This window comes from Physella acuta, unplaced genomic scaffold (assembly GCF_028476545.2).
Source record: "Physella acuta isolate Inbredline_101_S28 unplaced genomic scaffold, ASM2847654v3 ptg000502l, whole genome shotgun sequence".
In the NCBI taxonomy this organism is placed as follows: domain Eukaryota; kingdom Metazoa; phylum Mollusca; class Gastropoda; family Physidae; genus Physella; species Physella acuta.
In genome coordinates, this window is record NW_026732021.1 from 309,945 (window position 1) to 334,208 (window position 24,264).

General features: G+C 34.9%; 1 protein-coding gene across 2 annotated transcripts in view; it reads right to left on the reverse strand.

The window, feature by feature from the left end:
* Positions 1-24,264, reverse strand: part of LOC131944640 (uncharacterized) — a 45,142-nt gene that overhangs the window by 15,019 nt on the left and 5,859 nt on the right. Inside the window, exons 2-35 of one of the 2 annotated variants that reach the window (XM_059305373.1) lie at positions 18,749-18,862; positions 18,169-18,245; positions 17,824-17,877; positions 17,475-17,590; positions 16,827-17,087; positions 16,380-16,466; positions 16,117-16,213; positions 15,774-15,845; positions 15,533-15,570; positions 14,692-14,849; positions 14,211-14,348; positions 13,808-13,962; positions 13,156-13,272; positions 10,858-10,970; positions 10,675-10,726; positions 10,278-10,447; positions 10,053-10,137; positions 9,790-9,876; positions 9,469-9,546; positions 8,075-8,231; positions 7,639-7,793; positions 7,447-7,547; positions 6,953-7,052; positions 6,307-6,425; positions 6,002-6,161; positions 5,635-5,799; positions 5,074-5,170; positions 4,822-4,983; positions 4,207-4,314; positions 3,666-3,689; positions 1,471-1,658; positions 922-1,119; positions 592-776; positions 39-297 (exon numbers count right to left, since the gene is read on the reverse strand). In XM_059305373.1, the coding sequence (XP_059161356.1) occupies positions 39-297; positions 592-776; positions 922-1,119; positions 1,471-1,658; positions 3,666-3,689; positions 4,207-4,314; positions 4,822-4,983; positions 5,074-5,170; positions 5,635-5,799; positions 6,002-6,161; positions 6,307-6,425; positions 6,953-7,052; positions 7,447-7,547; positions 7,639-7,793; positions 8,075-8,231; positions 9,469-9,546; positions 9,790-9,876; positions 10,053-10,137; positions 10,278-10,447; positions 10,675-10,726; positions 10,858-10,970; positions 13,156-13,272; positions 13,808-13,962; positions 14,211-14,348; positions 14,692-14,849; positions 15,533-15,570; positions 15,774-15,845; positions 16,117-16,213; positions 16,380-16,466; positions 16,827-17,087; positions 17,475-17,590; positions 17,824-17,877; positions 18,169-18,245; positions 18,749-18,854 (4,239 nt within the window). In that variant the 5' untranslated portion in view covers positions 18,855-18,862. Of the gene's footprint in view, positions 1-38; positions 298-591; positions 777-921; positions 1,120-1,470; positions 1,659-3,665; positions 3,690-4,206; positions 4,315-4,821; positions 4,984-5,073; positions 5,171-5,634; positions 5,800-6,001; positions 6,162-6,306; positions 6,426-6,952; positions 7,053-7,446; positions 7,548-7,638; positions 7,794-8,074; positions 8,232-9,468; positions 9,547-9,789; positions 9,877-10,052; positions 10,138-10,277; positions 10,448-10,674; positions 10,727-10,857; positions 10,971-13,155; positions 13,273-13,807; positions 13,963-14,210; positions 14,349-14,691; positions 14,850-15,532; positions 15,571-15,773; positions 15,846-16,116; positions 16,214-16,379; positions 16,467-16,826; positions 17,088-17,474; positions 17,591-17,823; positions 17,878-18,168; positions 18,249-18,748; positions 18,863-24,264 lie in introns of both variants that reach the window. The other variant, XM_059305372.1, reaches the window with a different exon arrangement.

Genomic DNA, 24,264 nt, shown 5'->3' on the forward strand with positions numbered 1-24,264 from the left:
AAGTTCAGTTTCTACTTTTTACCATGAGAATTTCTTACCTGGTTCAAATCAACTCTTGTGGCCCTGATAGTTGGGGCCCTTGGTGCCCCTACAGTTGTGTAGTACAGGACAGATGACGTTGTCTGGATCTCACACGGGTCATCTTCTTTAGCCAATGAAAAGTTTCCCACAACATAAATTCTGTATGTGTGACCAGCCACAAGGCCATGCACCATGCAGTGATATTTGTCCTCCAAGTTCCAACAGTGCTGGACCCCTCTCACTTGCTTGCCATTCTCAACAATATTGCATTCAAAGCTGGGACAGATTATTTAATCATTCAATACTGAGACAGATAATTTAATCATTCAATTTGAGACAGATAATTTAATTCTTTAAAACTGGGACAGATCATTTAATCCTTTAAAATTGGGACAGATAATTTAATGAATGTAATTAATTCACAGAAAGTTGCAAGTCTTCCAACTTCTTGTATATTTAGAAATTGTTTTCAGTATTGTCTTTAACAACTATTTGAGCTGTGAAGCACACAAGTTTATCAGCATTAGAAAAGCTATAGTCATAAATCATACATAAAGATGTTTTGTTTACCTAATATCACTGTTTATCTTGCTGGTGAATTTAGTTCCAATGACATTAACAACAAAAAGTCTGGGTATGTACTGAGGGTCTATATTTGAGGGCATTGACCAGCCAATCAGCATGTTACTTCTGCTCAATGACTTGGCCATAATGGCCGGAGCTGGCAAGACCCCATCACTAGTTGCTTGAACAAACTATCAAAGAAAAAATATATTATTTTAAAATACAATTTTTTAAAATGTCATCTGCTAATAAAACACCATTAATTCCAATTAATTAAGAACAAACTTCTTTACCTTTATTATAATATTTACTAATGAAAAATGAAACATGAGTTACCTCTCCTTCATTCACTCTAATCATTGATGTTTCCTCAGATGACTTGCTGGAGTCTGGAGCATCTTTCAAACCAGGTGCCAGATTTTTCTGCACCTCGATCACAGCCAGACCAGCCCCTTTAAACTTTGGACTATTAAACTCATCTGAATTGACCAGCATGTCTGATTCCTTGAAAGCTGATGCTACACTGAAATCAGCCTTTAAAAAATACAAAACATATTTTTGTTGTGGCAATATTACTTCTGAGAAAAGTATTTTCATGGCGTGTTAAAATGCCCCCTATGACAGAAAACTTGCTAATGTACCTACAATAAAGATAGCTGCCAATGGGCTAATCAATACAGAAAAGTGTTGAGTAAAATTAAAATCAACTATCACTACATTTTATTAATATTAACTGTAATGCAAGACAGTAGTATAGAATAAAGGTTATTTTATTTTTATCTCAATTGTTAGAAAAGAACAACCTCCTCAGAAAACTTGAATGAGAATCAAGAGAGTGCTGTGTTTAGTGTTTTAAATAAATAGGAAATTGAATTTAGCAGTTACCTCTCTTGCTAGCGTTTGATCTGATGTCTCCATGTTTCTAGAGGCATCCCAGAAGATGGTGGGCTGGTCATCTTGGATTCGTGTCACACTTTCTGTTTCTGATGAGGCTACAGAATCATCTGTTGGTTTCTGATCATCAGACTTGACCAGTCCAGATACAGCTATCAAGTTTGCTGATTTTTGTAATTCTGGTTATACCAAGTAAAAACAATTTTTAAAAAAATACTACAACTTTTTGTATTCTGGAAGAAATATTCTAGCATAAAATAGTTTAAACAGTAAAAAATCAAAATCTTTACAAAAATTATTCAAACAAAAATAATTAGACAATCTTCTACTTAAGAAGCAACAATCATAACATATCAATGTCATAGAACATGCATGTATCATGGAACTCAACAAGAACATCATGATAAATGTAAAAAACTTAACCGGAACAACAACTCAAAAAAACCTGTTACATTGAATTTACATATTGAAAGACAGAGAAAATGTAATGGTGCAGGCCTTATGCAAGTGAAAAGGATTCAGCTTTTAATGATGCTTTTAAAGACACCTACCAATTGCAGATACTTTGATACACTTTTTAAGTACCTCTCTTAACATATTAAATCAATGAATGGCTAAAAATACACATTTTTATGTGACACAAGTCAATGCAAAAAGTGATCGAAAACAAAAGAAATCAATCAGTGAACACTTTGTTTTTGTGAAGTGAAGATCAGCCATCATCCTGTGATGTGTGAACTGCCAAAATATCTGGCCAAATGTTCTGGATTTACCTTCAGTCAGAGAAATATTTTCCTTCTCCCCTTCAGCTTTAAACATGTCTAAATACCTGGCCAGCATGTTTGCATTTTCTTCTGGCAGGAACTGAGGCACTGTGCTATTCCTATCTTCTTGATGTCTGTATGGTCTATGTGAAAGGTCTAAGGAACAAATACTGTTATCTGAAGAAGCATGGCGTGAAATCTTTTTTCCTTTAGTGTGTGAATGTCCTCCAAATAGATGAGGTAATCTTGGTGTCTTTTCAGGCCTGTGATCATAAACACTTATATCACTGTCTCCATCATCTTTTACTGTATGTTGCTTTGGCAAATACGGCATACGTGGAGTGTTGTGTCCGTACTGCAGGTGATGGGATGGGGACTGGTACAGCTGCTCCACACTCTCATCAGTATCAGAAAACGAGGAATCTGAATTCAGTCCTTTGGTGTAATATTTAGAAGACTTGCTGGCATCATTGGAAAACCTAACTTTTTTCTGGTCATATCTAGATAAAGGCAGGGTTGAGTCATCAAAAGAGTACTGTGGAGAATGGTACATTTTTGACTGCTTCAAACTGGAATGCATTTGTTGAGCAACATTATAAAATCTGTCCTTGGTATAGTTCCCAGCTGTACTGAAAGAGGCAGATGAAGATTTGGAGGCGAGGTGGTCTTGAGTTCTTCCTTGCTGCTCATCAAAGCTGTGACTTAGGCCAGATCTGTTTCTGTTGTTACTTAAAACTGACCTTCTATTCATTCTAGTAGACTGGGAAGCATCAGCTTCTGCTGGTCCTTGGAGTGGAGACAATGTATGTTTATCTCCCCTTGGTCTGTTTGACCTACTTTGTTGTGCATACTTTCTGCTGTTATAAATAGCTTTGTTATATCTCAGGAATTTAAAAATGAACAGGATCCTCCCAAGAACTTTTGAGACAGTGTAGAAACTAATCCTAGCTTTCAACAACTTCTGAGTCTGGAAGTAGCTCTCTCCTTCCAGTAGAGCAGCTATATAGGATTCTTCAGTTGGATAGGAGCAGACACATATTTTATGGCTTGGTAAGGGGAGCAACTCAGATAATATATTCTGTTTCTCTATACAAAGACAAAAAAATATACAAAACTGCATCAATTTGTTCCAATAGTTGAATGCATTTGGAGACACAATGTTTCACACATCTCTCATTAATCAATTAGTTCTATAGATGTATGTCAAAAAGGAATCAATTTTGGGTATCAGTTTGAAAAGTTTTTTTAAAGATGTTTATAATATGCAATGTACATCATTATATTGTATATATTTTTTTATGATCATGTTACATTTTTTTGACAAATGACCCATCAGTTGAAGAGATTTAATATTTAGAAGAAAATTGCTCCCAGTTAATGATGAATAGGCCTAATTATAGAAGACAGTCTTTCTTTTCTTACCTTTACCAAATACTTGATCTTTATCTGAAGAAAAAAAAACACTGATTAGTTCATGCTTTCAATAAACTATTGAAAAAATCTTATGATTAACCATAGCTACCTTTAATCTGCTTAATTTGTGCACATTAGAAATAGTGAATTTTCATGCTGTATATCACACAATTTAAAAAGAAAATACAGTACATCATACAAATATATGTGATATCACAAATATATCAGAACTTTTCAAAACATTTAAAACATGCAATTTTTTTGTGATTTGTAAATAGCATCGGGTACTTATTGAAAATTTAATAAGTTGAAAAACAAGTTTAAACTGAATTAAAGCTAAATTTAAAATTAAATTATTTTTTGTTGACTAGATAATGGAAAAAAAAGAGGGGCTAGATCTGATAGTTTTTTTCCTGATAGTTAATGTAAATACAAAGTCAATAAATGCAGCTAATTTTTTTATAGTTTTAAATCCTCAAGCAACTAGTTTACCCAGCTCTTTGTCATGTATATAAAATCTTTGACAGAATTTTCAAAGAACTGAAAATACCTTGGTCAGGCATTCTCTTTTGATGTGTTTTCTTTTGTGAGGCTGTCTCTGAGTCATCCTGCCCAGATGTAGAGTCAGTTTCTGTCTCCCAGATTGGGTTATCAGGGTCTAGCAAGACATTTATAGATTTACATGGTCAGATTGCTCTGAAGTCTTCTTTGACTGAGGTTAGGATTTACACATTGTGAATCAATCTATGCTCTTACATATAATTACGCATGTATTTAACAATAATAGATCATCATGCATAGCATGCCAGATAATGGTGTCTAATTATACAGAGAAACATGATATTTTTAATTTGTGAAAAAATGAGTACAAAATCTATATTACAAAAATATGAATACCTTTACTAAGAAAAACAAATTAGTAATTGGTTTTAAGATGTTCACATTTTATTTTGTAAAATTCAAAAAGTAATTTTTAAATAAAATTATTTCTGAAAACTTGATTGCATTACAAACCATGATTTTGTAAGAGTATCTATTTCTGGGAGAAAATTAGACTTTATCATAAAAGGTTTTGTTTCTCTGCTTTATTTTATTTGAGTGAATTTTTAGAAAAGTTGTAAGAAAAATGAGTGAAGAAAAGGAACAAATGAAATAATATTATTACCATCCATCTGGGACATGTAGCCAGAACCTTCAGTCACCTCAAGATACTCAATGTAGATATCTTCACCATCTTCTTTTTCCTCATCAGGTGGGTACACAAAATTGCCAGTTTCTAATGGTAGCTTCACCTCCAGTACGTTGGATATACAGGATTTTTCAGAAGCTGATCAAAATTAGTTGTAAAAAAATGAAATATGTAATAAAATTAGTTGTAGTTTAAAACAAAATGAAAACAAGCTTTCCAAACACTTACTTGTTAGCAGCGCTTTAACAAAAACCTTGTAAACAGCATTGAGATCGCAGCTTTCAATCACAACTTTACACCTGTTAGAGTTGGGATTTGGCACCAGCTGCAGGAATATTTTTTTCACAAAGACATTTATTTAAAATGAAAAAAAATATATCATTAACTAGTTATAAAATTCATGCAAGGTGTAGTTTTAATTAAGATGATTATAAAAAAAAAACATTAGATTATCTAGTATTTATTCAAGCATCTTCTAGGTTACTACACATTTTATTGAATAAAGACTAAATAAAAATAAAGACAGTCTTCTTGAATTATTTTAAAATAAAGCCATGTAGGGTATTTTACACAAAAGTCTGTAATGGGTGGGTTTAGTTAACTTCCCTTACCCAGCAATAAATAAGAAAGAAGTAAGTTCCGCTTAAACAAAACTAGATGCACTAATAATGCAACACCAATCTTTAGTTACAAAGCTTTGATTAACTTAACAATACTGCACACTACAACCTAATTTCCTAACACTACAATTATATAAATATAAATCTGCATAATTAACAAAATAATTACCTTTGGTCCACACTGTTGATCATTCAGGAAGACAAGGTATCCATTCACGTGTCTGTCAGGCTTATCAATCGACATCCAGACAACTGCAATGCTGTCTTTCTTTTCAGTCTGAACTAATGAAATTACTGGCCCAATTTCCTCAGTTTCAACAGGACATTTCAAATGCTAGTTACAAGAAAAAAAGTTAGCCTCAGTTTAATTAGGTTTATTGCTCAAAACAAAATAATATATTATGTTAATTAATTAGAAAATTAATATTAAATTCTAAAAATGGAATATTATTTTACTAATCTTTGGTGAAATATTAATTAACCATGGTGTTTTAAAAAATAAATAGGATCTTGATTTGGTTCAGTGGACAACTTACAAGGTTGTTGGAATTAATGGCTACATTCTGAGGATCTTTAGGATAAGCCTTGACATAAATTTTGTAGGATCTGCCACCAGCCAACCCTGAGATGTTGACACTGTTGTTTGTTGGAGGGAACATTGGACAATAGCAGACGCCATTCAGAAATATATTGTACCTGTTGAAAAAATTAGTTTTGAGCTGGGATTTTTTTTAAATTTTAATACCAGATTCTACAACCATTTAAAAATATGTATGAAATATAAGTTACTCTTGATATATTGAAATGACTTAACTTTAACTTAGGCTTTATAAAGCTTTACCCTTTAATGTGTTCTTGAGTAATGTGTGGTTTAGGCAGCTCCCAAAACACCTCGATGGTCCCTGGGTCAGTCAGACACCCTCTGATGTAGGGGCGACAACCCCACCAGACCCACAAACTCTGTGACATAGTTTCAATAAGATGAATTTAGATTTAAACATAATGTAAATTTTCAGGTCTGTGATTGTAGTAAATTAATTTGATCCACTGGTGTGTGATAAGCTTCATTTAACAAATGGTATAGGATAGATCTGGGTACAGCAAAGCCAGGTGAAAATTTATCACTCAGTAATCCAAGACTTTGAACAGGGGAGGTGACATAAGCATAAAAAAAAAATCCTGTGCTTTGTTAAAACACTATCAAATGTCATTTTTAAAATACACTGGCCAGACAATAACAATCAGGTCTACATGTCTATGAGATTTGCAGACAAACTAGAGCTCAGAAAGATGTTTGAAAGGAAGTGGGGTGGATCAAACCCAAAACATCAACAGATAAGCAATACCTAAAAGAACTGAAAAAAGAAGCTAAAAATAATTTGAATGTCAGTCAAGAAAGATTCAATCAGCCATTGATGTTACTCAACATTAAAATCATTTGCACTGGTATCCTTCCTTACAGAAACACAAACTAGTGATGAATTTACCTGCTTTTCTGGGTCTTCTGGCTCCTCAGCATCAGTCAGTACCTCACTCTCCTCTTTAAAAAGTTTTTTCACACCATCTTTGGGTTCCACCCATATCACACTGGAATTGATGCACAAATAAAATTATCTAAAAAAAATTAATTTGTAGAAAACTATGCTGTGCATACCTGCAGCATTTTATAACCAATTGACAAAGATTTTAATAGCAAGACATCTGCACATTTTGGCCATTTTTATGTTCATATTAGTGTTAACACTGAACCTGAGGAAGGGGGATGGGGGGAATAAAATTGTTAACTGGCCCTAATGGGAGAGGGGGTAAATAAAATGTTCACACTTAACCTGATTGGGGGTGGGGGGGAATGTAAATTGTTTAACAGTTTAACACTGATCCTGATTAAAGGGAAGGATAAGTAAAATGTTTAACACTGACCCTAGTGGTGGTGGTGGCAGGGGTGGGGGGGGGGGGGCGAGGATAAAGTTTTGACACTGACCCTGATGTGAGAGGAAAACTACAAATCTCTCCATTCTTCACAGCAATGGCTCTAATGACTCCAGACTCTTTTAGTGTTATTCCTTTATCAGGTTTGTAACGCTTTAATATATAAAAAAATAGGATTACAGGGTATGGAACAAATTGAACATAGATAGAAATGAATCAATACAGGAAATGATGCAGCACATACCATTGTGTTGTCTAAATGTAGGGCTGGCAGGGACCCATCTGTTGTGTAGTGAATCTCTGCATCTTTTGTTTCACATTCTAGCTTCAAGCGTTTAAAACCATCAGCAGTTTGTACAACAGAGTCAGTAACAATCTTTGGTGTGGTTGTTTGATTTACTAAAACATAAGAGTTGATTAAAATTTTGGATAAGAAACTGCAACTAAACAAAAGATATTGTGATGAAGGGAAACTACTCAAGCAAAATTTAGTGGCAGATCGTTTCTACTATATTAAAAGAAGAACTTTAAAAAAAATATTTTTAAAAAGCTATTGCTTTTACAATTTTTATATCTTTTATTTTAATTCTAAATCACTATAACACTACTTAAACAAAGTCAAGGAATTTCAGCAGAAAAAAAAAATGTGTTGAAAATGAATGGAGAAAATGTACACTCACTGGGCTCTTTAATGTGTACAACACAAGAAAAACCAGGTGCACCCTGGGATACAACAGCATAGTCTCCACATTTATCAAAAGTGTAGAGAAAGCTGCTCTTCTCTATAATCCTGCCACTACTGAAGCCTTCAATGTTTGTAACTTCTTTTAGCTGTGCCTGGTAGAAATAGAGAACACTAAGCTATTTTTTACTGTCAGACCTATAACTGTTTTATTAAATTTAATATTGTAATAGATTTTGCAAGTGGTATTTTTTACAAAGCTTCTACATTTATGTGACAGAATAAAAATCGTACTGGTGCCCAATTAATATTTAGACCAGTGGTTTCCAAACATTTTGTCCCTTCTCATATTTTATAAAACCCCAAATTCTTGGTACATCCCCCTCGGGCAGATGAGGCTCGTTAGCTGGGGACAGCCACTCTTCTAGGAGAGACAACTCCAAAATTAAACAACTGCTGCCTTGTAGTTTGTTCTTGGTTGGACAAAGGCTATGGAAGCAAATCCAAAAAGAAAAGCAGGCTGAAATCGGAGTCAATGGCCTCAATGGCGCATAACCAGTTGACACGTAACGCTTAATTGTGTTGGAGGTGTGGTCGAGTCGGCAAAAAGCTCATGGTTGATACATTCGAACAGTCTCGAGTTCAAACCCACTGGCAGATAAATCTCGATCCCCTTCAACACTAATAATTAAGAACGAAGAAGAAGAAGAAGAGAAAGAAGGTACATCCTCAACCCCCACCATTTTATTTTGAGTATGGTGTCTGTACAAGTTAATTTATGATAAGACAATTATAAATTAAAAGATGAAGCTAATTATTTACTCAAACAATGGCAAGGATTTTTTTTTTAAGGATGCTTTTAAGCATGATTTTCTATCCTCTTTCTTGCAATAAAACTTTAAATAGGGCACCTAAACAAGTCTACAAATTATATATTTAATGAAGCTAATAGTTTTATATTTTAATACTAGAGACCAATTTTAATTCTAAAACTTAAGAAGTATTAAGAATAGACAAGTCTCTATATAAGAACTTTAATATTAACAGTTTGTGTAATAAGAAAGAATTTTCTTTTTTTTTTAAATTATCATTTGATGTCCACTTCTTTTCTTAAGACATAGTTACAGGTTATGTCCCTTGGTTATTAATAAAGACCCTCAAAATGTAGCCATGAATTCTAACATCCTCGTAAGTTATCCAATCGACCAAATATTCAGTAGAAAACAATTACAACTATTTTTAAATGTTTCTAAATTGTTAAATAATAGATCTAATACAATATTATAATTACATACTTATATATTTACTTATATCTGTATATTTTTATATTGTACATTCCCCTAGCACTAGAGTATGGAAACCACTGATATAGACAGGCTAAAGTAAACTTACGTTGTTTTTTGGGTCGGTAACATGTATTATGTTGTGTTCTCCATCAGTCTCTTTCCAAGTCCAAAGAACTGATTTACCCTAAAACATACAGAGAGTGCATGAATGATAATGCATTGTTAATTAGCCAAATTAATATGATACATACATATTTTGTATTTTAAAATATTTTAACCATAGTTTTTTTTTCTCCAAATATTCAATATTAGCTTCAGTAGCAACATGAAATTACAAATCTAAACTAACAAACATATAATATATTGTTAGCCTCTAGTTGTAAAAACTTACAAATTTGGCACCATTTTTAACTCTAATATTTCTAACCTTTTGCAAAAATATTTCTTTAGGGTGAAATCCACGTTTGTTCACTCTGATGATTGCATAGTCACACCTTTCATCACTAACAACAGCCTGCCAATATTTTCAGAAATAAGTTGGATTGTTAAGTTAGCAAAGTAGGGTTTATACTTAAATTTGGTTGAAGACTATTAATGCTTTATTAGAAAAATTTTGTTAAATATTTTAAAATAAAAACTATAAACTATAAAATAAGTCATTGCTAAATATTATCAAGGAATTATTCCAACCATAATGTTATTGTCCAAATTCTTGAAGGAAAGACTGTAAAATGGAGTAATGCCTAACTCATTGATGTTTTTTGCAATACAGCTTCTGAAAAATAGAGGGGGTAAATAATTTGAATTAAAGTAACATTACAATACTAGATTTGTGTTTTTAAAATTTATTTTTAAACAATTTTTTACTCAGCAATGTGTTAGATGAATTGCAAATTATCACTACATTTTTTTTACCTTTTGTTGGGTAGTAGGTCATTAACAGACAGAGGGTGGAAAGCCATGTCCAGATTTTTTAGCTGAATGACATCATTGGTGACAGGTGGATTTCTTGTCCAGCACACTATGTCAGTGACATTTACAGTCACTGTAGGGCTAGTTTTGTTACTAACTTCTACTTCATGAACCTGGATCAGGAAAAATGTCAAATTTCATTTTTTAGCTTTAGAAGAAAAATGGTTCTTGTGTCCAATTATACTTATCATATGGGTAAAGTAAAAATATTAACTATTGTTCTTACTTAGCTAAATTTTAATAGGGAATATTTTTGATATATAAAAGGAAGTTAAAAAATTTCATATAAGATATAAGAATATTGTATTTCAGGTGTTAAATTAAACATATACAGACTTACATGGGACTGAGGTGCAACAACAATGCTCCCAAACTTTTGAGGAATTTTGTGACTGAAATAATTTTAATTATGTAAAAAAGCATTGAAATGATTAAAAAATGTGATGCCTAAAAGGATGCTTTTGTTCTTTTTAAATATTATAAGCAATAATTATTGTTTTGGAAAAGAAAAATATCTGATCACCTATGAAAATAAAATACTCCAACTGAAGTAAACTGGTGGTGATATGCTGAAGGGCTGTCCCTTGGTAGACCGCTACAAAATCCATCAGGAATTGGCACAATCTCATGAGATACCTAAAGACAAGTAAACAAATAAAAACTCCCTGTACAAGTTGATTTCAGATTAATCAAATTCTAAAAGATATATGATAAATACAATGACAAAAAGATGTGTTCAAGTTTCAATAAACTAAACTAGACATGAAGCAGATTTCATCTTATGGCATGAGTTAGTCTAGAAAAAACTATGGATGGTAAGCACTATGATGTGTTTGTAGCTCCAGGACATCCATGTGACACAGGTCAAACACTTGAACCTAAGTCTTGCAGGTGAGCAACTCAGCATAACACGACTGGACAAACCTGTGACATGAAACCTGCTCATGTCCAGCTGCCACAACAATGAAACCTGCTCATGTCCAGCTGCCACAACAATGAAACCTGCTCATGTCCAGCTGCCACAACAATGAAACCTGCTCATGTCCAGCTGCCACAACAATGAAACCTGCTCATGTCCAGCTGCCAATGAAACCTGCTCATGTCCAGCTGCCACAACAATAAAACCTGCTCATGTCCAGCTGCCACAACAATAAAACCTGCTCATGTCCAGCTGCCACAACAATGAAACCTGCTCATGTCCAGCTGCCACAACAATGAAACCTGCTCATGTCCAGCTGCCACAACAATGAAACCTGCTCATGTCCAGCTGCCACAACAATGAAACCTGCTCATGTCCAGCTGCCACAACAATGAAACCTGCTCATGTCCAGCTGCCACAACAATGAAACCTGCTCATGTCCAGCTGCCAATGAAACCTGCTCATGTCCAGCTGCCACAACAATAAAACCTGCTCATGTCCAGCTGCCACAACAATAAAACCTGCTCATGTCCAGCTGCCACAACAATGAAACCTGCTCATGTCCAGCTGCCACAACAATGAAACCTGCTCATGTCCAGCTGCCACAACAATGAAACCTGCTCATGTCCAGCTGCCACAACAATGAAACCTGCTCATGTCCAGCTGCCACAACAATGAAACCTGCTCATGTCCAGCTGCCACAACAATGAAACCTGCTCATGTCCAGCTGCCAATGAAACCTGCTCATGTCCAGCTGCCACAACAATAAAACCTGCTCATGTCCAGCTGCCACAACAATAAAACCTGCTCATGTCCAGCTGCCACAACAATGAAACCTGCTCATGTCCAGCTGCCACAACAATGAAACCTGCTCATGTCCAGCTGCCACAACAATGAAACCTGCTCATGTCCAGCTGCCACAACAATGAAACCTGCTCATGTCCAGCTGCCACAACAATGAAACCTGCTCATGTCCAGCTGCCACAACAATGAAACCTGCTCATGTCCAGCTGCCACAACAATGAAACCTGCTCATGTCCAGCTGCCACAACAATGAAACCTGCTCATGTCCAGCTGCCACAACAATGAAACCTGCTCATGTCCAGCTGCCACAACAATGAAACCTGCTCATGTCCAGCTGCCACAACAATGAAACCTGCTCATGTCCAGCTGCCACAACAATGAAACCTGCTCATGTCCAGCTGCCACAACAATGAAACCTGCTCATGTCCAGCTGCCACAACAATGAAACCTGCTCATGTCCAGCTGCCACAACAATGAAACCTGCTCATGTCCAGCTGCCAATGAAACCTGCTCATGTCCAGCTGCCACAACAATGAAACCTGCTCATGTCCAGCTGCCACAACAATAAAACCTGCTCATGTCCAGCTGCCACAACAATGAAACCTGCTCATGTCCAGCTGCCACAACAATGAAACCTGCTCATGTCCAGCTGCCACAACAATGAAACCTGCTCATGTCCAGCTGCCACAACAATGAAACCTGCTCATGTCCAGCTGCCACAACAATGAAACCTGCTCATGTCCAGCTGCCACAACAATGAAACCTGCTCATGTCCAGCTGCCACAACAATGAAACCTGCTCATGTCCAGCTGCCACAACAATGAAACCTGCTCATGTCCAGCTGCCACAACAATGAAACCTGCTCATGTCCAGCTGCCACAACAATGAAACCTGCTCATGTCCAGCTGCCACAACAATGAAACCTGCTCATGTCCAGCTGCCACAACAATGAAACCTGCTCATGTCCAGCTGCCACAACAATGAAACCTGCTCATGTCCAGCTGCCACAACAATGAAACCTGCTCATGTCCAGCTGCCACAACAATGAAACCTGCTCATGTCCAGCTGCCACAACAACAAAAAACAACAAACAACTACCTGTACAATGTTGTGCTGTTTTTTTGTGTTCTGCCACATCCACCAAACTCTGTCGTTGGGTCTGATTGTAATGACGTCTGGTTCAAATCCACTGTCAGTCACATAGATTGTATGATTCTGTAAACAGAACAAACTTACTAAGTAAAGTTATTTTAAAAGTTATGATCAAAAGAACACAATAAATGACCATTTTTAAATTTTAAAATACCCAGATCATAAAAGCGTTGATATAAAATGCTATTACGTTCTAAATTCTAGTATTTTGTAATCAACACTTGAATACAGTTGTCTATTTCAAACTCAATAAATAATAAAAATTTACATAAAAATTAACTAAGTCATTTTCTAATTTATTGTTCTATATGTGTATAACTGCTCAGAAATAGCATAGCACTAGTTTAAACTTTAGACAAATTGTGTTTAGGACACTTAGAAATTTTACATCAGTGAGTTATAACTTGAAATGCTTTATGTTTGAGACTTTAAAAAAACAGAAGTTTTTTGTTTTTTTTTCTCCAAAAAATGAAGTCTTCAAACTTGATTAGCCCAGAATCATCAATATCTGTTGTTAGCTTTCTTGAAATCTACCACAGTGGTTACAAAACAAGCATACAATATATCTAGTATTTTCAGATGCATAAGAAATGTGTACCTTTGGTCCAGGGTTAACAATGACAGAACATGTGCCTAATGTGTTTGTCTTGTCACAGAGTTTGTATGTGTAAACTCCTATGTTGCTGAAGTTAGCAAAAGCTAGGCCTGCTTGAGTCATCCGCCTTAAATCCTCATCTTCAATGTTGTCTGTCTCTAGAGATTAGCAAGAAATATGTTTTTAATTTACAGAAGAATTACCTTAATAAAAAAACTAATAATTGCACTTAATAATCTGTAATTTAGTGTAATATATTCATCACTATGGGATTGAGTTTGCTTAAACAAAATAAATTTATTTTTTCAGACAAGTAAAAGTTAAAGGAATGTTTCAACAACAGATGGTGAAAACAAAGGGATAAATGTCTGACAAAATCAAGAGTATAAATGTTTATTATTCTCACGTTTTTTATCAGCCTCAGGAGCTGGTGGACTGACTACTTTTTGTTCCTCATCAATGCGTAAAATTTTGTTCATTCTCCCGGCATTGGATTCTGGCCATGACATCCAAACCAGGTCACCTGTGTTTACTCTCAGGATGTCTGGGTAATAAAAGACAATTATAATTGATCGTTAGCTTGAAATATTGATAAAAATATAAACCTAAATGCAATTTTTGTAAGTATTATTTTATGCTACCAGTGACATTGTTTTCCTTATAATAATTTAAGTAATAAAACTTCAAACAAAGGCTGGTGGGAGTAGATGAGTATAATTATTTTTGTCAGTATACTCAGTTCATTTTCTACCACTTTTTTTGTCCCCATTTCAGGGTAACTTACAAACTCAAATCAGAATCAGAAATCCAACTTTTGCAATGGCAGTCATGTGCTCTGCCACTCAGCCACATTGTCCCACTAAGGACAACTTATGAAAAAACTTTACCTGGATCAAATCCACTTTCTTTGACTTGGATTATGTGCTCTTTTACTCTTGGCCTGACAATAATTGTACCAATATACATGGCAGCCTCATCATAGTTTTGATCAGAGTAGTAGTAGACTCCATGTTTGGTGAACTTGTGACTCATCAGACCTTGTTTACTGGAGTCATCAACATTTGGTAATCAGTCACATGTCAAACATTTAACTATGTGATTGTAATATTCAAAATCTAGGTTTTTAAAGAAAGTATGACTTTAAGATCAGAAAAGTACAGAAAAGTAAAAGTTTCTGATGGATATCGTGACATTTAGACAAGATATGTTTTTACTGTCGAGCTAAGTCCAAAATTGTGTTACTTTTTGTCTTTTCTGTCTAATCTGTAACCACACTATTGTGTGCTGATGAAGACCTTGGGTCAAAACGTCCATAGTATTTGTAACTGTCTTTAACTTGTGAGGTAACTAACACTATCTGTTTTATTACTAAGTTTCTGATAGTAAACATTTCAAGAGGACAACAAGCTGACAAAAACATTAAGCAAAGCATTTTTTGTTTGTAATGTAGTTATGACAATAAATTTTAACAGCTGACATGCTTAAAAAAGTTTTGGAATTGGAAGACTAGAAAACAAATTTTGAGACTATCAGACATTGTTACAATGATAAATTCTTTTAGTTACAGTAAAATTCTGAGAGAAATTGTTTTTAAAAATAGGCTTAATAGTACACAATTTAATAATAACATTACTAATAATTTAAAAATTAAAAATTTAGAAATTAAAAAAAAAAAGGTTCTAGCATAAAAATAAGTATTATGCATCAGAAAGGAAATTTGTTCATTACCTTGGATTGTGTGGCCATTTAAATCCATCTTGGGTTGGCTGTAATTAGTTAATTTAGCTGTTATGTAAGGCTTTAAATAACATATTAGGTTAACCTCTAAACAAAAGCTAAAATAGTAGTTCAGGTCTTTATTTTACATTCTAATTAAGGGTTAATCACCCATGCAGCGTTGGCTCTTTATTTAAGCTGTTTTAAAAAAAGTTGATGTTTAAATTAAATGATTATGTGAATGTATACTGACTTGATAAGGGGAATCCTCTTGCTCCTCACAAGATGGTGCATCCATCTGGTAAATATGGTGAAGTTTCTTGCACTGTTGGCAGAGACCATCTCAATTACATGCAACTTTAAAACAAATCTGAACTTGACATTTAACCAATTAATACAAAGCTATTAAAAACATACTCAAAATAAATTAATTCACATTAAGTTCTTGAGCTTATCATGTTTTAAGAAATATCTCCATAAAATGTCTAAGAAGTTTATACATCTTTAATAAAAATAGATTTGAGGTTAGTTAGATTTTAATTTTATTTGGAGCTAAGCTACTAAAGCTAAATTTCAATGACGGTCAGTGACCTCACCTTTTCCCTGTTCCATTCCCACCAGACACGATCTCCTTCTTCCACCAAAAGTATCATGGGAGAAAAGGTCTGGTCAAGAACTTCTATTTTATACTCACTGAAATAGTGCATTACACAAGTGCTGATTTTCTTCTAATAACATTAAACTAAACAACGAACAGTGTACCTAATTTGTTTCAATTATATTTTTATCTGTCCTAAAATAACTTGAAACACAGAGTAAATAATTGTTATCAATTTAAAATAAGCAAATTTATAATTACTTGGATGTATATTTGACATGCACTATACATAAATGAAATTTGTCTGAATCTGGTTTTTCAGTCTGGAAGTAATAAAGACCAGGTTTCCTGAAATAGAAGGGGAAAACATTTTACACTAAAGCTAAATATATGTACAACATTTGTTTCAAAGCATTCTAATTATTTTATTTTAAAAGATTATCACTTGATTTATCAAAATTGTTGATTTATAAAGTGCTTTGTATACTGCTGATTATTATTAGTTTAATAATAAGGCAAATTTAAGGCACATCTAAAGATAATGCACATTTTCAAATTGAAAATTGATATTTTAAAACTATGGTTTTATGTTTAATGGGTTTATTATAGACTTTTTTTATTAAAAAGGCAAATGTCAAAAAAAAAAAAAAACCATTCCCTAATGATAAAATTAAAGGATTTATTAACCAATGAAATTATGCAACCTACTTAAACTGTTGTCTGTGTGTCCCCGAGCTAGTGGCTACATTGCTTTGTTCCTTCTCCCCTTGTCTAAAGCACCGGGACTCCATACTGTAGTACACCTCTGTAACCTTGTGGGGGGTGGAACAAGACTTCCATGACCACCTGACCACTTGACCTTGACCAATGTGCAGAACAGATGGGCTAAAGCCTTCATCTGTAACCTCAATGAAGTGGTCCAGCCGTTTCTTGACTGTCACTGTAAATGGCGTGCAGCGTATCTGACTTCTGTAGAGGTACAAGAGAGAAGTCAGAATCTATCTTCATAACTTCACATGTTTGTCTGGTGTTGTTGTGAGTTTACAATGGTACCTGACCTACTGTATCCTTCCACCCCTTTTGGTTCTTTAAATATTACCTCCCTTTGATATATTTATATTGTTAGAATGTTCATCAAACAGAGAGTGGAAAATTTTAAATATTTTCCCTGACAATTGTTGTTATTCCCTGTCAACAATACTAAATGACAATAAATAATTAGCACCTGATATTATGTGAGTTGTGACTGAGGCTTAGGCAAACAATTAAATACACATTTTCAAAAGTTAGGTAGTTTTTATCATATAGGCCTATATAAGCAGATTTAATGAATGTAACTTGTGTTGCAGTACTCACATTGAAAATTTGTACTGTCCTTCCAAATTAAACATTTGCTTAAAAGTCCCATCAAGACCTTTGACACCACCATAGCCTCCAACAACTGGCCGCAGTTTTTCCCCATCGTTTACAACCTGCAATTGATTTTTAAAAATTAAAAATGTAAAAATATTTTATTATGGAATATTACCATTCATTGTCAGCTAAATAATACAAAACTACACTGTGACAGTGGCACACTAATATTTATAAATCTGTTCATATTGTAGGTTTGCAAAATCACAATATTTTTTTAAAATTAATTTCCAACTAATTTATAAAAGTAAATGATCAACAAATCGGCAATGCAAAGGATGGACAAACTTACTTGAACTAAATTCGTAGCTGTTGCAACAGCATCATCCCAATATAAAGTTATTTCCTTCAAACAGATAACAATTTAAAGTTACGTAAAAAATTCAATAAATAATAATTTTTAAAAACATATTTTTAATACAAATGCTCAATGCCAAAATTAGGCCTACAGATTATTATTGAAAGATAGTTACAACTAATTTAAAAAGATAGGCCTAATAGGAAAAAGACTTGAAATTAAGCAATTATTCTAAATATATTTTTTTCAGTAATGACAAACAAAATTAATGAAATTATATGATTTTATTTTAAAACAAATTCAAGTTTTGTAACACCACAACTAGAATCTAGAAATTACCTCCCCTTCCGTCAGCACGACTTCGCTAGGAATGAATCCATCTTTTGTCACCTGGACATGGTGACCTGAGTTACTTTCTACTGCAAGTGTAAAGCATTGCTTGGGAAACTTATTCTGCTTATGTTTTTATTGTCTTACTTTGAAAAAATCAACTTGCTGAAAATAGCTCTACATAAAACTAAAAGTTAAGATCTTGTCCAGATAAACCCGCCACTAACAAGAAAAAAGTGCCCGGGTGAAAAGTTAAGCCCCGCCACTTTTTGCAAAGTCCTAATGCACGCACGCAACCTTGACCTATTTCTGATGTCTAGACAATTGAATATTTAAACGCACGCCATAAAAACTCCTTATCCACCTCTATGTTTAGGGTTAAAGGTGCCAAAATACAGACCTTTTCATGCAAATTATTAATGCCATGCCCCAGTTTCACCTTCTTCAATCACATCTAAAAGTACGACTTTTTTTTATAACATCTTTTTTATTATTTTTTCCGGGTGGCGGAGGCGGGGCTTATCTGGACAAGATCCAAAAGTTATCTAGATTCTAACAAAACTGAATGGTGACGAATACATGGACTCACCATCCACTATTTGGGACCTTGAGTTTAGAGCTGGGAGTGACTTAACCAGAACAGCAGAGTTGTCGTACGTGATGTCTTCTCTAGAGGCTGATGCAGCGGTCCCCATTGTCAGGCCTGTTGGAGACAACAGTTGTGTCTATAGTCATGATATGGTTGAATGTTTTGTTTAGACAACAGTTGTGTCTAAAGTGGTGATATGGTTGAATGATTTGTTTAGACAACAGTTGTGTCTATATTCATGAAATATCTATTTTTTATACAACATTTGTGTCTGTAGTCATGATCTGATTGAATGCTTTGTTAAGACAGAGCTGCCTTTCGACTATCCAAGATATGCCTGAATGATTTGCTTTAAACTTTAGAAAGATCCGCACCGCTAGAATATCCAAGATATGGTTGAATGATACCCCTGTGATTTCTTCAACAGGAAAATACTTACATTATATCCGTGTGTAGCACTGATATCATAAAACAATAAAAGACACACACACCACTTACATGTTTAAAGCAGAGATAGTTACGGTATATTGATGGTTAAGAGTTATAGTTATATTGATTTTGTGAATGTAGTGAACTGGTTGACAGTGGTGTAGGCAGGGGGGTTAGGGGGGTTATAACCCCCCCCCCCATAGACCCTTCGGTATATATATAAAGTATGAGGGGGGTGCAAATCGAAAGTTTGAGGAGGGGGGGGGGTGCAAATCAAAAGTTTGTCCCCGGGTAAAAATTGGAACCCCCCCCCTTGAGACGATCCTGGTTACGCCACTGCTGGTTGATATGACCACTGCCACCATTAGGCCTATGATTTTATCAGTAACGTAGTAAAATTGAAAGCGATTGAAGGCTACACCACGTGATTAACGTCCGGTAGAATACTTCAGACAACCCATGTAGTCTGGGAAAAAATCTCATCGTCAAAAGTCACGTGGTCAGTTTATGACAAGGTCACGGGCACTAAAGCATGAATAATTTTACTTGTCTGTCTCATTGTTTGAGCCTCTCTCCCACCCTTGTCGCTAGTCAGCCCTCCCTCCCCTTATGTGAGTATTGCAAGTTACGTAATTTATGGACAAAGCCCCCTCCCTCCCCGTGGTTAACTCCTATGTATGTGCTACTAGAAACACATGTATACGAATGTTATGTTGTGCGGCTAATCTGGATCTTTACACGTACATTGACTACTACAGCCGATATACGAGACAGCTTCAGCATAAGATAAGACAGCTGTACGTTGGCATTCTTCGGACGGAATTCCTGTTATAGTTTTCTAGATTCTTAAACAATAAATAACTATAGTCGAAACGTCTGCCCTCCCCCAATCCCCACCCTGCATACACTCTCAGGCTCTCTGGATGAAGCATGTTTAACTTGTCAAATGATATTTTCGTGGTATTTATGTCGCCGTCAAACATGGATATATCCATCATTTATAGTCTGAGCTTTATCGATGTAATACAACGTATTACACATCTGTGTAATACAACGCATGTATCAATTGTATCTCTGTAATACACCGCATGTATCAATCATATATCTGTAATACAACGTATGTTCATTTACATCCCTGTAATACAACGCATGTATTAATCATGTATATCAATTAAGTCAAAATATAATCTGTACCGTCCCTGACTTTAACGTCTAGCAACTAGTCGCGTTGTTCCCTAACACTGAATCGACAGACCATTAATAACGTGTTCATAATTTGCTCCTACATTAAAATTCATTAATGTTTGAGTGTGAATGGTTACTTAGCTATGTGTTCATGGATTTCTCTACACACCAAACACGGTATAAATTTAACTTTCGACCCAAGCCGTATTTACTTTTCTTCTTCACGAAGCAGCGAGACATTCGACAGAAGGTGACACGTGTGAGGGGGTGTAGCTGTGACAAGAAGTTATTGTCACTTTGTTTTAACTCATTTTATCTCGTTTTGTTTGATCTCATCATATTTTATCTCGTTTTTATCTCATTGTATTTTAATCTCGTTTTATATCATCGTATTGTATCTAAACTAGAGATGACAGTAAATGGCAGAAAGCACAGCCTGTAAAACCTGCGTGCAGGTTCCTTATATCTCTAATCAATTATTTAGCTGCCGGTGATTTAAAAAAGGAGAAAATTAAACCGCCTTCCATCGCAACAGGAAGCCACTGTTTGTACTATAATAATGACTTTTCCTCCACTGTTTGTACTATAATAATGACTTTTCCTCCACTGTTTGTATTATAATAATGACTTTTCCTTCATATTTAATTAATTCACGTTCATTACAAACATGGGGTATCAAAACTAGTGGGGAGAAGAGGGTGGGGGGGGGGGGGGTTGGTTAGAATACCTCGGGTTAGCTAAGTGAATCAATTCGTTCTAAAAATCATCGTTTAAAAGTATACTTCTGACTAACCTATTATAATATAACTTAACATTGTCAGTATTGTAAAGTAATAGTAGCCTTTACAAACTTCATATCTGACTAACCTATTATAATATAACTTAATATTGTCAGTATTGTAAAGTAATAGTAGCCTTTACAAACGTCATATCTGCGTGTAGGGAGTGTTATGTAGCGACGGGTGTTGCCTCTCTATGTTCCAGTCACCAAAGCGCCACACCACATGTCTGTGTCTATAAACGGTATTCACTCTACAAGCGACTATGGCCTTTCGATCACTTCATTTTGTTTTCTATTCATTAGCCTAGTTCAGTCCACATGATACGACATGTGAGTTGCGGCAATCCCCTTTTAAGTATACAGGCAGGTCAATAGCAGAGGAATTCACACTATTAAAAGGCTATCGAAGCAATCAAAAATTCCCACAAAGTGTCAAGTTTCAATTTACATTTATTTCCCATTAAATTAATAGGCCTACGTTTCTACTGTTCAAAGAAAGCACATCAAAGCTTAGTTTATGCTGCCAATATGCCACTACCAAAAGTGCAGCAGTCCAATGAAAAAGTTCCTTCATTTTACAAAATTAAATATCTTCCAAAACCATAAAAAGTCAGTGCATATAACAAAAACCTGTTCTAAAACCGCACAAAGTCTATTGAAACAACAAAAACATAATCCAAAATCCAAAAACCACCAAAAGACTATTTATACAACAAAACAGGTCTGCAAAAACTCACCAAAAGTCTATTGATACAACATAAATCTTTTCCAAAACCACCAAAAGCATAGGATAAAACAAAAAACCTCTGCATTCTGCCAAAACTCACCAATAGTCTATAGAAACAACAAAAACCTCTTCCAAACCCTCCAAAAGTCCATTGATATAATTATAAATCTAGTCTATTGACACAATTAAAAAGCTTACCAAGTATCGAAACTAACTCGGACCACAGCAGACAACTTTAGGCAAGAAATAAGTTTCAGGCAACATCCTGGCAAGCAAGGATATTAAGTCTTCATGAAATCAACATTCTGAAACTCATTCGTGCCCTCAGGAGCCTGTTGGTTAATTCAATATTCATGTGGCCGCGCCTCTTCATTTCATCAACCAATCGATACCAACAGCAAGTTTCTACGCGGCTTGATCACTTCTCTTCCATCTTTGCAAGAGAGTTTTGACAAAAAGAATTTCTAAATAATTCTTTCAACCTCGTGAAAGAGAAAACAAATCTGTCGCTATTTGTAAAATATCTATTAGGTTTATCTTTATTCTTTACGCAACGAGGACGACATTACTAGATCTAGATCTAGTCATATTTGTAAAATTTTTAAACTTCTAGTTAACCATTGGCTGAAGAAACTTGTAGTTGGTTTCCAGGTTTAGAGATTAAGAAAAGGTTGATGCAGGCGGAAATAGACAGAGTTGATGGGGTAGTTTCTATAGCGACTGGGAGACATCAGGTCGATAATCTCACACAGACTCATGTCATTTCTGTTTGAAGTTACATAACAGATTGATAGGATCTGTGTAGTGAGTGTTGGGGCGCCAATCAGCCGTGGCGTGCTCGTCATGACAACAAGCTCAAGAAACGGAGAGGAATCCGAATACAAAATGAAGTTCGATTCAGTTTTGTTTACACATTGCGAGACGATTCACCCTGGAGGAATTTCAAGAGTTTTTTTTTCCCCCAATACAATTTTTAAATTTACACAAGGCGTATTTGATATAAACACAAGCTAATATTAAGGCGTGTGCGTTGGAGAATGATCAAATATACACACTTAATTTACAAAGAAAAACGTGAATTTTGTTTTCCCACGTTTTCTTTAACTTGCTTTCGCCTCTGTTTGTTTGTTTGTTTGTTTTTCCAATCAAATCTTGCGATCGAAATTTCGGGCACTTCCCAGTTAGCTAGCGCGCTGAAATTTTCAGGGAAGCTTTGTTACCGATGACAATTGAATATTCAATTTTTATTATTACTAAATTGATCCATGGAAACATTTTATTGATCATTGTAGACCACTATATAATTGTACAAAAAACGTGGGAAAAGGGGACATAACCCAGTCATTGTAATTTGATGAAAACAAGGTTCGGTACTCTCTCTCTCTTTTTGCTTACTGAGTAGTGTTCACGTGGTGTTTGTGTACAAACAACCGGAACAACTGGTGGCCAGTATGGGGGAGACGATATGGTCGAGTGGTTGGGCACACGATTGCTAACCCACTCGACACGGGTTCAAGGCTCGTATTTTTTACGAGTTGTCTTCGTTTACCCAAAAACAAAAGTGAATGCGAAAAGATAAAATCGATAGCAAGATTTTAAAGCAAACAAACAGACAAAGACTAAAAAGTAGAAAATAATTATCATTAAAAAAGTTTAAATAAACCCACGTTTTCTGATTGAACTAAAAAGTAGAAAATAAATGCTATACATCACAATAATGCAAGCGATCACTCTACTATAAGCGATGAAAAACGTGGGGCGCCGTGATTTTCTTACAGTTTCTAATACTGTTGACTCTCTACAAGCTCCCTAATAAAAGTCAATAGTATTATCTAATCAATAGTAATATAACTTTTACTTCGGCGCCCCACGTTTTTCCTCGCTTATAGTAGAGTGATCGCTTGCATTATTGTGATGTATAGCATTTATTTTCTACTTTTTAGTTCAATCAGAAAACGTGGGTTTATTTAAACTTTTTTAATGATAATTATTAACATTGTTGATTTTTCACTGATTACTTTTAACCATGTCTCCTGATTATGCAATAAAAGCAGATGAGTGAACCATGGGTGGTGATGATGATTATGTTGATGATTATGTTGGCGATTATTATTATGTTGATGATTTTGATGATTATGTTGACGATTATTATGATGTTGACGAATGACATGTTTGGCCTGCCGTCGATGTAACTAAATCAAAGTGACAATGCATGGTTGGTTTGACAAAGAGGAGTGGGGGGAGTCTACTCAGTCAAGGACAGCGTCGAAGGTGATAACTGACTTTGATGTTTTAGTTAAACATTAGTAGAAACAGCCAAACATTAGTAGAAACAACCTAACATTAGTAGAAACAGCCGAACATTAGTAGAAACAGCCGAACATTAGTAGAAAC